Raw genomic sequence first — 13431 nt, 5'->3', positions numbered from 1 at the left:
AAAAGTAATGGGTAAGTTTTGTTATTTGGGCAGCAAAGTAACTGACAAAGGATCAATTACAGAGGATAAGAGGATATAAAATGAGAACTGGCAAAAAAACATATCTGAAGAGGAAAGATGTGTTAACATTGAATATAGGTTTAAGTGTTACGAAGTCTTTTCTAAAGGTATTTGCCTGAGTGTAGTCTTGTATGGAAGTGAAATGTGGACAATAAACAGTTCAGACAAGAAGAAAATAGAAACTTTTGAAATATGGTGCTGCAGAAGAATCATGTAACCAGCAAAAAGATACAGAACTGAATTGGGGAGAAAAGAAATTTGTGGCATAATTTCATACTATAAGAAGGGTTCAGTTGATAGGACACATTCTGAAACATTAGCGGATCACCAATTTAGTATTGGAGGGGGGGGAGAGAGAGGGAGAGAGAGAGAGAGAGAGAGAGAGAGAGAGAGAGAGAGAGAGAGAGGGGGGGGAGAGAGAGAGAGAGAGAGAGAGAGAGAGAGAGAGAGAGAGAGAGAGAGGAGGGGTAAAAATTGTAGAGGAAGATCATGAGGTGAATACAGTCAGCAGGTTCTGGAGGATATATGTTTCATTAATTATGCAGAAATGAAGAGGCTTGCAAGGGATTGAGTAATGTGGAAGGCTGCATCAGAGCAACCTTCCGACTGAAGTCTATGACATGAACATAATGCACACACCATGTTCACGTGCCTCTTGAGAGCTCCTTTACACTATGAGAGCATGTAACAACATGTACTGGAATACTGACATTACATTCTATGTTCCCAGATTTTACTGGATCTTAAATTACGATTAATGTGGTAATCATTTTGTGATCTGGTGCTGGAGTCATGTATGTTTTTGTTGTACAGGACTGACAAGGTACTTTTAGATACATCACTCTTTCATATATGATGAGTGAAAAATAGCATTAATATTTAGAATTCTCTATATTTGTCTATAGGGAGGAAGATTGGGGTTTAACACCCCACTGACAATGAGATCATTTCAGATGGAGCACAACGAGATCAGACTGGGGGAGGATGGGGAAAGAAACTGTGAGTGCCCTTTTCAAAGGAACCTTTCCTGTATTTATCTTAAGCAATTTAGAAAACCATGGACAACGTACATCTAGATGGCTGTGCATGGATTTGAACTGCTGTCCTCTTCAGTGTGAGTCCAGTGAGCTAAGCACTGAGCCAGCTTGATTGTTAATAAGTTTCCAATAACTCTGGCAGATTTCTTCTGTAGCCTCAACAGTAAACATAAGTGAACAGCTGCTGCACTTCAGGTATACAGTATGACAGGTGAGAATAAATAAGGTGATAATACATTTTTAGCAGTGTCTCACTGTCCACAGTTTGGGTAATATTTCTCATCAGAAATATGTTACATCTAACTTTTTAACATATTTAATCTATGTGGGACTCCAGTGTCATGATTTTCTTGATCAGATATGTGTTGTTCCCAATTTTTACTATACTTTATCTGATAGGGATTTCTATGTCATATATGTGTCCGACATCAGTTCAGAAAGCCGTTACATACTCTAAACTTCAGCTTCCTCAAGAATAATGCTGATATTTTCCATACCAGATGTTTTGTTTGCCCATATATGCATGTAAATTGTTTTCTCTCCATTTATGGATAGATTACTCACAGCAAAATGTTAATCACCCTTTTTCATCTCCAAACAAGTTTTGATTCTACTTGTAAATAACCTGAGGATCTACTGCTTACTGTGTACACTGTGTGCACAAATTACCACATTTTCATTCATTGCCTCTATTATAGCAAAGTAGTAGTGCTAACAGTTAACTGTGTAATACATATAATTCTTCGACTTAAAACTGGAGTAAAAATGTTCTAGTTTTTACATTTTTGTGCTGTATCACCACACATTGCTTGCAATAAAAGGTTATGTGCAGCTGAAAGTTACCATTCTTATACCATAATGATATAATTTCTGTAATACAAATAAGTGACATACACAATCAAAAGATTTGTAAAGATTTAGACATAATCACATATAGTTGCTTGTTCTTTCATTATTCTGATTATATATGTGAAGAAGTTTATGATTGTCACTTTACTGGGTCACTACGGATACATTATTCACATTAAAATGTTAATTAGCTCTTTCCACTTCCAAACAAGTTTTGATTTTAATTGTAAGTAACCTGAGGATCTACACATATTTTGAAGTTATGCTGAGATCCATTTCATAAGTTATATCTTTCAATGAACTTTAGGATTTTGTTTCTAGTGGTTATTGAAATAATTTTGGATAATGTACGAGGGCTATTCAGAAAGTAGGGAATATTTTGGCATTAAAAAAAAAATAAATAAAAGTAAACTAAGACAAGAAATACATTTTATTATATACATCTGAAAGAGCGACTGACACACTACTTTTCCACATAGTCACCAAACACATTGAGGCACTTATCATAGCGTTGGACAAGCTTTGAAACACCTTTGTCGTAAAATTCTGCTGCCTGAGACTTCAGTCAATGAGTTACACTCACCTGGAGTTCCACGTAGTCATCAAAGTGCTGCATTGCAAGCCAGTTCTTCATCTTGGGAAACAAGTGGAAGTTGCTTGGTGCAAGATCAGGGCTGTCAGGTGGATGAGGAAAAATTTACTGTTTGAATGAATTAAGGAGTTCTTTAGTGCGGTTTGCCATGTGAGGTTGGGCATTGTCGTGCAAAAACAAAATTTTGGAAGTCAGCTTTCCTCAGCATTTGTATTAAACTGCTCCATAGGGCTGTGCAAAGTTTGACAGCACCGGGCAAAATTTATGGTTGCTCCACATTTGAGAATATCAATAAGAAGCACACCTTGCCTATGCCAAAACACTGTTGCCATCAACTTCCTTGCTGACAAGGTTTGCAAACATTTTCTTGTTTTTTGTGGGGACCTTGTGTGCCCCCACTCCATGGAGTGTAATTTTATCTTGCAATTGACGTGTTTCACCCAAGTCTCATCACCGGTTATGATTTGATGCAGTAATGAATCACCATGTTTGTGGTAGGCATTCAGGAATGTCAATGTTGCCCCCATTTGCTGTTCTTTACGGTGCTCTGTAAGCATTTTGGGCACCCATCATGCAATTTGTGGCAGCCTAGCTTTTGAGTGACAATTTCAAACAACAAAGTCCGTAAGATTTGTGGAAAAGAAAGCGAAAGCTCCGTTATTGTGAAGCGACGGTTTTCAAGAACCATTTCATCAACTTTACCGACAAGATCGTCAAATGCACCATTTCTGGATAGAACATTCACTCATTACATTAATTCCATACACTTTGCACAGTTCATGATAAATTTTTATAGGTTTTAGGTTTTTTGCGAAGAAAAACCGCATCACAGACTGCACCTCACAACTGGCGGGATTTTCGATTGCAGCGCACATTTCAAATTTGAATATCGAAAAAACCAGATGTGCAGAGACGTTCCTGCTGTCACGGGTGGATGCTGACTGAGCAGCCGAACACACACATTCCAAAATATATGCGATCAGCGCGCACCTAGCGGCGTCTGACGGAAACGTTCCCTACCTTCTGAATAGCCCTTGTATTTATGACAGAGTTGGTCCATAGTTTCTTAAATACCATGTGTCTCCACCTTTATGTATGGGCACTGCCTTACTCCTCTTCAAGTAATATGGAAAAATTCCTTCCTATTACTAAATTTATTTGAAGTGACAGAAATTTTACGAAGTATTTTGAGACATACTTGACAATTTTAGATGATAAGCCACCCAGTACATCAGTGCTCTTGTTTTACAAAGAAACATCATTTTCTGATTTTACCTATTGAAAACAGGAATACAGATTGTTAGTTCCTTTTATATTTTTCCAAATTCCTTCTGAGAGGGGGGATTTTTTTTTTCTATCGGTGTTGGGCAATGTGGCTTATCTGCTAAAATTGTTACGTCTCACAAAATCTCTGCCACCTCCAGTAAATTTAGTAACAGGGAAACCCAAACCTTTTCTCATGTAGTTCTGTATCATATTAGCTCCCAGCTGTTAAACCCATTGCAAGATACTCAATAAGATGATTTCATTTTGCTATCCATAGAATACTGACCATCCTTTTGTGCAAATAAAATCAACTTTCTTTTTTGGTACAGGCCCACCAGCTTCAGTACACTGCTTTGATTAATGTTGCATTTCTGGAATGAAATCTCATACACACTAACAAACTGAGACACAATACACTGACTCAGCAAATATCATGGGATAGGCACCTAATATCGCATGGGGCCTCCTCCGGCCCTGCAGACTGCTGTGAGACACTGGGAAGTGAGTCTACAAGTCTCTAGTGCTCTTCTGCAAGCAGCTGACACCAAGTCATTAGCAGAGTGGCAGCCAATTCTGATCTGTTCAAGGGTGCAGGATTCACGACACGGAGCGTGCATTCCATGACATCCCAGATATGCCTGATGGGGTTCAAATCTGAGCTCCAGGGTGGCCATCTCAGTCTTTGGACCTCCTCTCCATGTTCCCAGAATCATTCCCAGGTGATGTGGGAGCGATGTAGCGGTGTGTTCAATCAATACCTTCACTGTGCAATAACAATGGTGAAGTCACTGATGACAGTGGCACAAAAGCAGAGTTATTAAACATGGTTTTCCGAAACTCCTTCACCAAAGAAGATGAAGTAAATATTCCTGAATTCCAATCAAGAACAACTGCCACGATGAAAAACGTAGAAGTAGATCTCCTCGGGGTAGCAAAGCAGCTTAAATCACTTAAAAAAGGCAAGGCCTCTGGTCCAGACTGTATACCAGTCAGGTTCCTTTCAGAGTATGCTGATACAATAGCTCCATATTTAGCAACTATATACAATTGCTTGCTCACAGAAAGATCCATACCTAAAGAGTGGAAAATTGCTCAAGTGTACACCAATACCCAAAAGGGGAAGTAGGAGTAATCCAGTAATTTACAGGCCCATATCAATAACGTCGATTTGCAGTAGGGTTTTGGAACATATACCGTATTTTAACATTATGAAGTACTTCAAAGAAAATGATTTACTGACACATAATCAGCACGGAATTCAGAAAATATCATTCTTATGAAACACAACTAGTTCTTTATACTCATGAAGTAATGAGTGCTATCGACAGGGGATGTCAAATTGATTTCATATTTTTAGATTTCCAGAAGGCTTTCGACACCGTTCCTCACAAGCGTCTTCTAACCAAACAGCGTCCCTATGGAATATCTCCTCAGTTGTGTGACTGGATTCGTGATTCCCTGTCAAAAAAGTCACAGTTCGTAGTAATAGATGGAAAGCCATTGAGTAAAACAGAAGTAATATCTGGCATTCCCCAAGGAAGCGTTATAGGCCCTCTATTGTTCCTCATATATATTAACGACATAGGAGACAATCTCAGTAGCCGTCTTAGATTTTTGCAGATGATGCTGTCATTTACCATCTTGTAAAGTCGTCGATGAAAAAAATGCAAAATGATTTGATAAGATATCTGTATGGTGCTGAAAGTGTCAATTGACCCTGAATAAAGAAAAGTGTGAAGTTATTCACATGAGTACTAAAAGAAATTCACTAAATTTCAATTACACGATAAGTCACACAAATCTGAAGGCTGTAAATTCAACAAAATTTAGGGATTACAATTACAAATACCCTAAATTCGAATGATCACATAGATAATGTTGTGGGCAGAGCAAACCAAAGACTGTGATTCATTGGCAGAACACTTAGAAGGTGCAGCAGGTCTACTAAAGAGACTGCTTACACCGCACTTGTCCTCCCGGTACTGGAGTATTGCTGCGTGGTGTGGGATCCTCATCAGGTGGGACTGACAGATGACTTTGAAAAAGTACAAAGAAGGGCAGCTCGTTTTGTATTATAGTGGAATAGTGGAGATAGTGCCACAGACATGATACATAAATTGGAGTGGCAATCATTAAAACAAAGGTGTTTTCATCTCGTGGAAATCAGGTTTTCTGCTGGATATCAGTGTCTTCCAAACACGATATTTTGACGTCATTACTTGACGTCATCATCAGGGAACACCTGATGATGACATCAAGTAATGACGTCGAAATATCGTGTTTGGAAGACACTGATATCCGGCAGAAAACCCGATTTCCACGAGATGTCATCAAATCGCCGGGAAAGTCTAATAAAGGCGTTTTCGTTGTGACGGGATCTTCTCATGAAATTTCAATCACCAGTTTTCTCCTCCGATTGTGGAGACATTCTGTTGGCACCCACCTGCATAGGGAGAAATGATCATCACAATAAAATAACAGAAATCAGAACTCGCACAGAAAAATTTAAGTGCTCATTTTTCCCACGCACCGTTCGACAGTGGAACGGTAGAGAGACAGCTTGAAGGTGGTTCATTGAACACTCTGCCAGGCACTTCATTGTGAACAGCAGAGTAATCACGTAGATGTAGATGTGTTATCATCTCAAAATAACACAGAACCACCAGGGTGTCGGCAGGCCAAAAATGCGTGCAGATGGTCCCTAAGGAGCTCAAAATACCAAGGACCATTCAAAGTCCCTTCCAGAACTACAAGGGTGCCATTCCATACCAGGAAAATGCACCCCAGACCATCATGGGGCACCTTCTTAGCAGGCGGGATCCATCATTTTGTGTGGTCTGCACCACACATGGTGCAGCCCATCGGCATGATGCAGTTGAAATCGTGATTTGTCTGGCCATATCACATTATGCCACTGTTCCAGTGTCTAGCCCTGGTGATTGGAGACAAATGCAAGCCATCGTGCCCATGTGCAGTGTTGGCTCCTGTACTCCACAGTACCCAAATTCCCACGGATTGCCCACTGGGAGATTTGTCTATCACATTCTGCATCGAATTGAGCCATGTTTTGTTGCACTATTGCCCTTCTGTCACTTCTGATGATCCATCTCAGATGTCACTAGTCACGATCCTCAAGGGTAACCAGATGGCTGGCAGTTTGTCTGTTGTGTACTGTGACACGCTCATTCAGCCATTCATGATACACTCCGACACACTCAAATGTGTGAAGCCAAATTCCTGCACCATTGCTAAAATCAAAATTCACATCCATCAGGCACTGACTACCATACCCCGCTTGAGTGGCATCAGCTCATGACGACATTGCACATTATTCAAATCACTTGCACAACCACTTCTCAGAAAGTCTCCGTTACAACAGCAGCTGGAACATGGGGCATGTGATGCACATACAACACACCTGCATCATCTGGGCCCCACTATCCCATGGCATTTGCTACATCAGTGTACAAGTTGAATGCATTTTAAAATGGTCCAAACATTCATATTTCCCAACTGCAGACACAAAATATGGATAAGATATGTGATCATCACCACATAAAATATTAGCCTTTCCTTAAAAGAGAACACTTGTCACTTTATAGCACTGTAGATGGTGTAGAGCTGGTCATGTGATCCTCCAATACTGATGTACTGATTGGACACTATTATTTAGCCCCTGACCGGAGAGTGCTGGGAGCAGGAGCTTGTAATCGGCTAGTAGCACATTGATTTGCCAAGATAAACTTTGCCTCCTCCTCCCAGAGCATCCAGCGTATTGTGACACAAAAGTTGATGGCAAGTCACTAAAAAGAGCAAATACAGTGTCTTCACATATTTCTGTAAACAATATTACGATCACTAAGCACAACAAAGCACATAGATCAATGCCATATCCGCAATGGCTAATTATTGTTATGGCACACAGTATTGTTACGTAGCTTACATTGTGGAGAGGCACAAAGTCAGGTAACTTCCGGCGACCACAGAGGGGCTGAGTAACAGTGTGTGACACCAAGTCATGGCACTGAAGTGGTGTGTATGTGCCAGGATGATTATATGGAATCAGCACAGTATGATAGGTTGACATGTCAACATGTAGATGTGACAGAATGGTAAAAAAGAGCCATTGTTTTTGAATGGACCCATGATCGTACCATGAATGAAGTTTCCCAATAAGTTGTTTATCTACACAGATTGTCAGTGGTACAAGGAATGGCCTACCACTTGCAGTCATTTAAAATGGCACAAGAACAGTGGTCATAAAATATTGTAACTGACAAGGAGCCAGAGAAAAGTATCACATTTGACAATGAGAGTTGGTTTCAAAGCAAACAGGAACTGCTGCTTTCAGTGAACACAGGTTCGTCCCAACTAGTTTTTGAGCAAGCATTGCGAAAGGATCTGCGTCTGATGGCCATTGGGTGTCATGTTCCTTGGATAAGTTAATTGCGCAAACAGCATCATTTAAAACTACATGCTTTCAATGGGCCAAACCCAGATACTGGACAATAGCTGACTGGAGGCATGATGCAATGATGCAACGCGTTGAGTATACCAATGGCCCAATGAGATGTACGAGGGTCACTCCAAAAGAAATGCACACAATTTTTTTTTTTAAATCCATCTTTTGTTCTACATGTTTGAAAGTTTTACAGTGTGTACATACATCCTTTAGGAACAATATTTTCATTTCTCCATATAATTTCAATCCCTCTCAACTGCCTTATGCCATCTTGGAACCAGCGCCTGTATACCCGCACGGTAAAATTCTGGAGCAACCTGTTGGAGCCACTGTTTGGCAGCGTGCACAAGGGAGTCATCATCTTCAAACCTTGTCCCACGAGGAGAGTCTTTCACTTTCCCAAAGAGATGATAGTCACATGGAGCCAGGTCAGGACTGTAAGGCGGGTGTTTCAGTGTTGTCCATCCGAGTTTTGTGATCGCTTCCATGGTTTTTTGACTGACACGTGGCCGTGCATTGTCGTACAACCGCAAAACATCCTGCTTTTGCCAATGTGGTTGAACATGACTCAGTCGAGCTTGAAGTTTCTTCAGTGTCGTCACCGGGCGTTGCATAAAAGACATGATGAGCAATATTTGTTTGGGCTGACTCCAGCTACATACTGCAAAAGCTAAATTGGAAATATCTCCCTTCAAATTCAGAGAAAAGCTCTTAGGAAACACACCTGGTATACCTTCATGATGAGTGTGCTGTGGACACACTCGTCTCCCTGTGAACAGCCGTGTTTGCAGGGCTGCATGCAAACATTCCTGATTTGACAAACGCTCAGATACCCTATTGCACCTCAACTAGCCCACTTAATGACTCAACATTAATCCCACAGGAAATGTCTGGGACTATACGGAACAATAGGTGAAATACAGCAATCACCATCCCCATGATTTGGTAGCTCTATGGGATCTAATTATCAATGAGTGAATACAGCTGGATATGGTGTATCAGAAGAAACTTATGGACTATCTTCCTTGCAGAACTGAGACCATTATCAAGGCTGGAAATGCTGTTAGAGGGTATTAACATTATGTCTCCTGGGGATGACCAACTTTTTGCTCAGTGTGCTTACTTACTAGCATTTTGTTACACTGTACGGCCAAAATCATATTTCAGTGTTGTCTACAATACTAAGTATTTTTTCATGTATATACTACAAGTACCATATTGAACTGCTTAAATTCACTTTTATGTTTGATCAGTGTTCAACAAGTGTGCCACACTATGCTTTCTCATAATAAATTCTTTGTGTAAAATGTATTGCACTCTTTCTTCTGATATGCTTATGGAATCAGCTTGTTTCATACACATTTAATTACCAGCTGCCCCATGCAACAATATGAACTTCCTTGATGTCATCATCTGTTGCACCTTTTGCAACATCTTTCACATATCAATTTGGTGGTGGTGGTGGTTAGTGTTTAACGTCCCGTCGACAACGAGGTCATTAGAGACGGAGCGCAAGCTCGGGTTAGGGAAGGATTGGGAAGTAAATCGGCCATGCCCTTTCAAAGGAACCATCCCGGCATTTGCCTGAAATGATTTAGGGAAATCATGGAAAACCTAAATCAGGATGGCCGGAGATGGGGTTGAACCGTCGTCCTCCCGAATGCGAGTCCAGTGTGCTAACCACTGCGCCACCTCACTCGGTATATCAATTTGAAGACAAATACTGCCATTTTGAAACCAGATGCTCATTTATTTGTTGTTTAGAATGAAGGAATAGTCTCCATATAAACCTTCATAAACATTGAATGAATTTTTGTTGATAATAAACCAACCATGACAAAGTATTGTATGATGACTCTCTGTTCTAATTTATTTTTGAGCAAAACACACAAAACAACTGTAAAGTCATACACAGGAAATTATTTGGCATATAAAGTTGACACATGCCTTTAACTTTATAGTATAACATGTATCGACATAACAAGAAGCAAGACTTCATTGATGCCATTTCTCTGTTAGACCCAAAACTTGTCACCCTGCCCTTTTTGGTCAGTTTAACAGTCTACTGAGATTGAATTTTATTCTGCTGTTGACCTAGATGTGAAGGAATGAAGTCTCATCTAATATATGAGCAACAATATATATTTCTGAGACCTGTTAATCATTGTGGTTAGTTTCGAATGCAATGAGTTTTAAGATGAAAGTGGTCATTGTTTCCAGTGAACCAATTGTAAGATTGACAGCATGTGAGTTCGAACCATGTGGGCAGCGAGTGATGGGGAATGATTGCTGCTCGCTCAACTCCATCGCAGTTACAGTGTTCGAATATTGCCCCATCTTGCTGAAAAAACATTTTCATCTTCTGCCTGTTGCTCCAACTGTAGCAAGGTATTCTTTGAAATGCTAAACACACTTTATGGGCTAAATTCATTTCAGTCACCCTGCATGTAGATTATAGGTGTAGATATCCATACTTGTGTGAGAAGTATTCAACAGAGTTCTGGATCAGTTTTAATATTCTCCTTCTATTACTTCTGTCTAACACAGGGACCTTTTGGACTATTTCATCCTGTGATTTGAGCCTTGCCAGTATATTTTACATTTGTATGTCTTCTGAGGACTATTATAACATTTTGATTATCTTTTTACTACTCTCAGTGATAATAACTACACAATTTCAGGTGAATGAGTGTATGGTCTGGTTTTCTAACTAAAATGCACACTTTCAAGGCCACAGTATGCCAACAGACTCATCCATAGTCATTTAGTATAGAACTGAGAAATGTGTTCATTACTTTTATACTCTGCTGAATCAGCTAGACCACACAAAATTAACTAATGGATTGATTTAGAAAAATTGAAGTAGATTTTCTCCTGCATCAGTTATGAAACAACATATTCACATAGACAGGAATAGTCTTTTTAAAGCCATTTAATAATACAAAATGCAGCAAAGTGTTTTCATCTAGTAGCTTTTTTTTAACGTTTGATAGCCATAATTTATTGGTATCCATAATTTTGTACTATAAGATGAAGCATCCAAATTTTCCACAGGAACTTTATTACATAATAAAACTTCACTGTCACAAAAATTTGAACAAAGAGCTATACTTCATATGAAATACTTAAATTGAATTCTATAATATTAAAATATCTAAACAGTAGTCTTCACTCTCTGAACAAATTACACCAAATATAAAAACAATAACTCAGAGTGAGTTGTTGCTTGTAGTATGTCAACTCACACACTCAAAGAGTGTGATTTTATCATCACATTCTCATATGTACGTCTTTTGCACAAATAAGTATCACAGTAAATGCATTGCAGTTTTATATGTGCTTCCATGCACATACTGGACAAGCTGTTATGCGACACACTGCAGTTTTGAAATGACATCATGTGTTTTTTCAATAACACTATAGATATATGGGCGTTCCATGGGATTCACTTTCAGCATGTACAGAATCAGGTCATGCAGATCCTGTAAATTACAATTCACTGAGTTACAAAGAATTACAATAAAACAGATATTAAGACTAATCATCATAGTGACACTGAATCAAACCCATGGCCACAATTACATATCGTAAATTCTTCTGCAAAGAAGCATTAGTAAAAGTAACCAACAACTGAAATATTTAAGTACTTTTTTATCCACAATTACTCTCTCATTTTACAAAACAGAAGATAATAATTATACAATTATTGTATAGTGGAATACAGAAACCTTCTGAAACTACCCACCATCAACAAAATATAGAAAAGGATCTCCAATGCGTAAAAATAAGATAAAACTAGTGTAATGGAATTCCTGATATTTCCAAAATTTACAGCTGTTCTGCTAGGACAACAGTGTGGTATACCCCATCCTGTGTATCAGAACTGCTCTGAGAACTTAAATGGCAGTCCTTGGAGGAAAGAAGATATAGTTACTGTAAAACCATGTTGGGTGAATACTGAGAACCTATATTTCGGAAAGACTGTATGACCATTCTGCTCCCATGACTGTATATCTCAGGTAGGGAACATGAAAATAACAGAGATCAGGGCATGCACAGAGACGTATAGACAGTAATTTTTCCCTTGTCCAACACACAAGTGGGTTAGAATAACACATCACTAACATTGGTATTAATTATTCTCTAGATTGCACTGCACAGTGGCTTGCTGAGTAGAGATTGTGACAGACCAAAATGAGAATAGCCCATCATGTAAGTACAGTGTCACACAAATTTATGTACAGATAAACATTAGACTGAATACTAATGAAAATTCTGTTGTTGAAATTATGTAAAATGTGATGTTTGTATATTGTGAATCAATGTGAAAATTTTATTGTAATGTTGTTGAAGTTTAGAGGGGAGGAAGGACCTCCCAACTTGTCTGAACTGTGAAATGCTGATGTACACATTAAAGGTGCTAAAGAATGCCCACAGCATAGAGGCTGATCACTACACACCTAAGTGACAGCCACAAAACACAATCGACCATTGTTAAAAAGCATGAATACCTCTGTTCTTTTTTTTTTTTTTTAAATAGTTAATGCTGATAATCAGAAACATTCTTTAGGTCTGTCGAGTTTGTGTTTGTAGACCACTGAATGAACTTGTTGGCAGTGTGTGATAATTTAAATGGTAACAGGAAAGTAATTACCTTTGGGATAAATTGGTTGTATCTTGCTGTTTCCAGTAGCTGAGTTATACTTAAGATTTAATCCAGACAATGAAATACTACATTAGGGAATAAACAGTGATAATTAGTTGATCATGAGGTAAGTTACACCTCGAATAGGATTGGAGAATTGTTTAAAGTAAAATTGAGGCATTGGTAATTGTATTGATCATTATATGGAATAGTTGGAAAATGAAGCTTAAAAGAATGGTTAGCAAAATTTTGGTAGTTTGAAATGAGTTTTTAATTTTTGTGGAAAGCATATTTCTTCCATACCTCATTTCATTCAAGCCAAGGCTAGTAATCCCCCCCACACACACACTAGAGGCAGATTGTTGAGCTGTTGCCAAGACCAGTAATTTTTTTCTTTTCGTTTTATTTATTGTTGCCAGAGGCAGACTGTTGAGCTGACGAAACCAGGGAAAATTATTTTCAGTATTCATTAACAAGATATTGGGGGAAATGTAAACAATATATTAAAATCCACTGCATG

General features: G+C 38.8%; 1 protein-coding gene across 2 annotated transcripts in view; it reads right to left on the bottom strand.

Annotated features, from left to right (window-relative positions):
* Positions 1-11337: 11337 nt before the first annotated feature.
* Positions 11338-13431, bottom strand: part of LOC126470083 (serine/threonine-protein kinase 16) — a 107228-nt gene continuing 105134 nt past the window's right edge. Inside the window, exon 7 of one of the 2 annotated variants that reach the window (XM_050097594.1) lies at positions 11338-11748. In XM_050097594.1, the coding sequence (XP_049953551.1) occupies positions 11632-11748 (117 nt within the window). In that variant the 3' untranslated portion in view covers positions 11338-11631. The remainder of the gene's footprint in view (positions 11749-13431) is intronic. The other variant, XM_050097595.1, reaches the window with a different exon arrangement.

Source organism: Schistocerca serialis, chromosome 3 (assembly GCF_023864345.2).
Source record: "Schistocerca serialis cubense isolate TAMUIC-IGC-003099 chromosome 3, iqSchSeri2.2, whole genome shotgun sequence".
NCBI classification, from domain to species: Eukaryota; Metazoa; Arthropoda; class Insecta; order Orthoptera; family Acrididae; genus Schistocerca; species Schistocerca serialis.
This window is presented reverse-complemented; position numbering and strand designations above follow the sequence as displayed.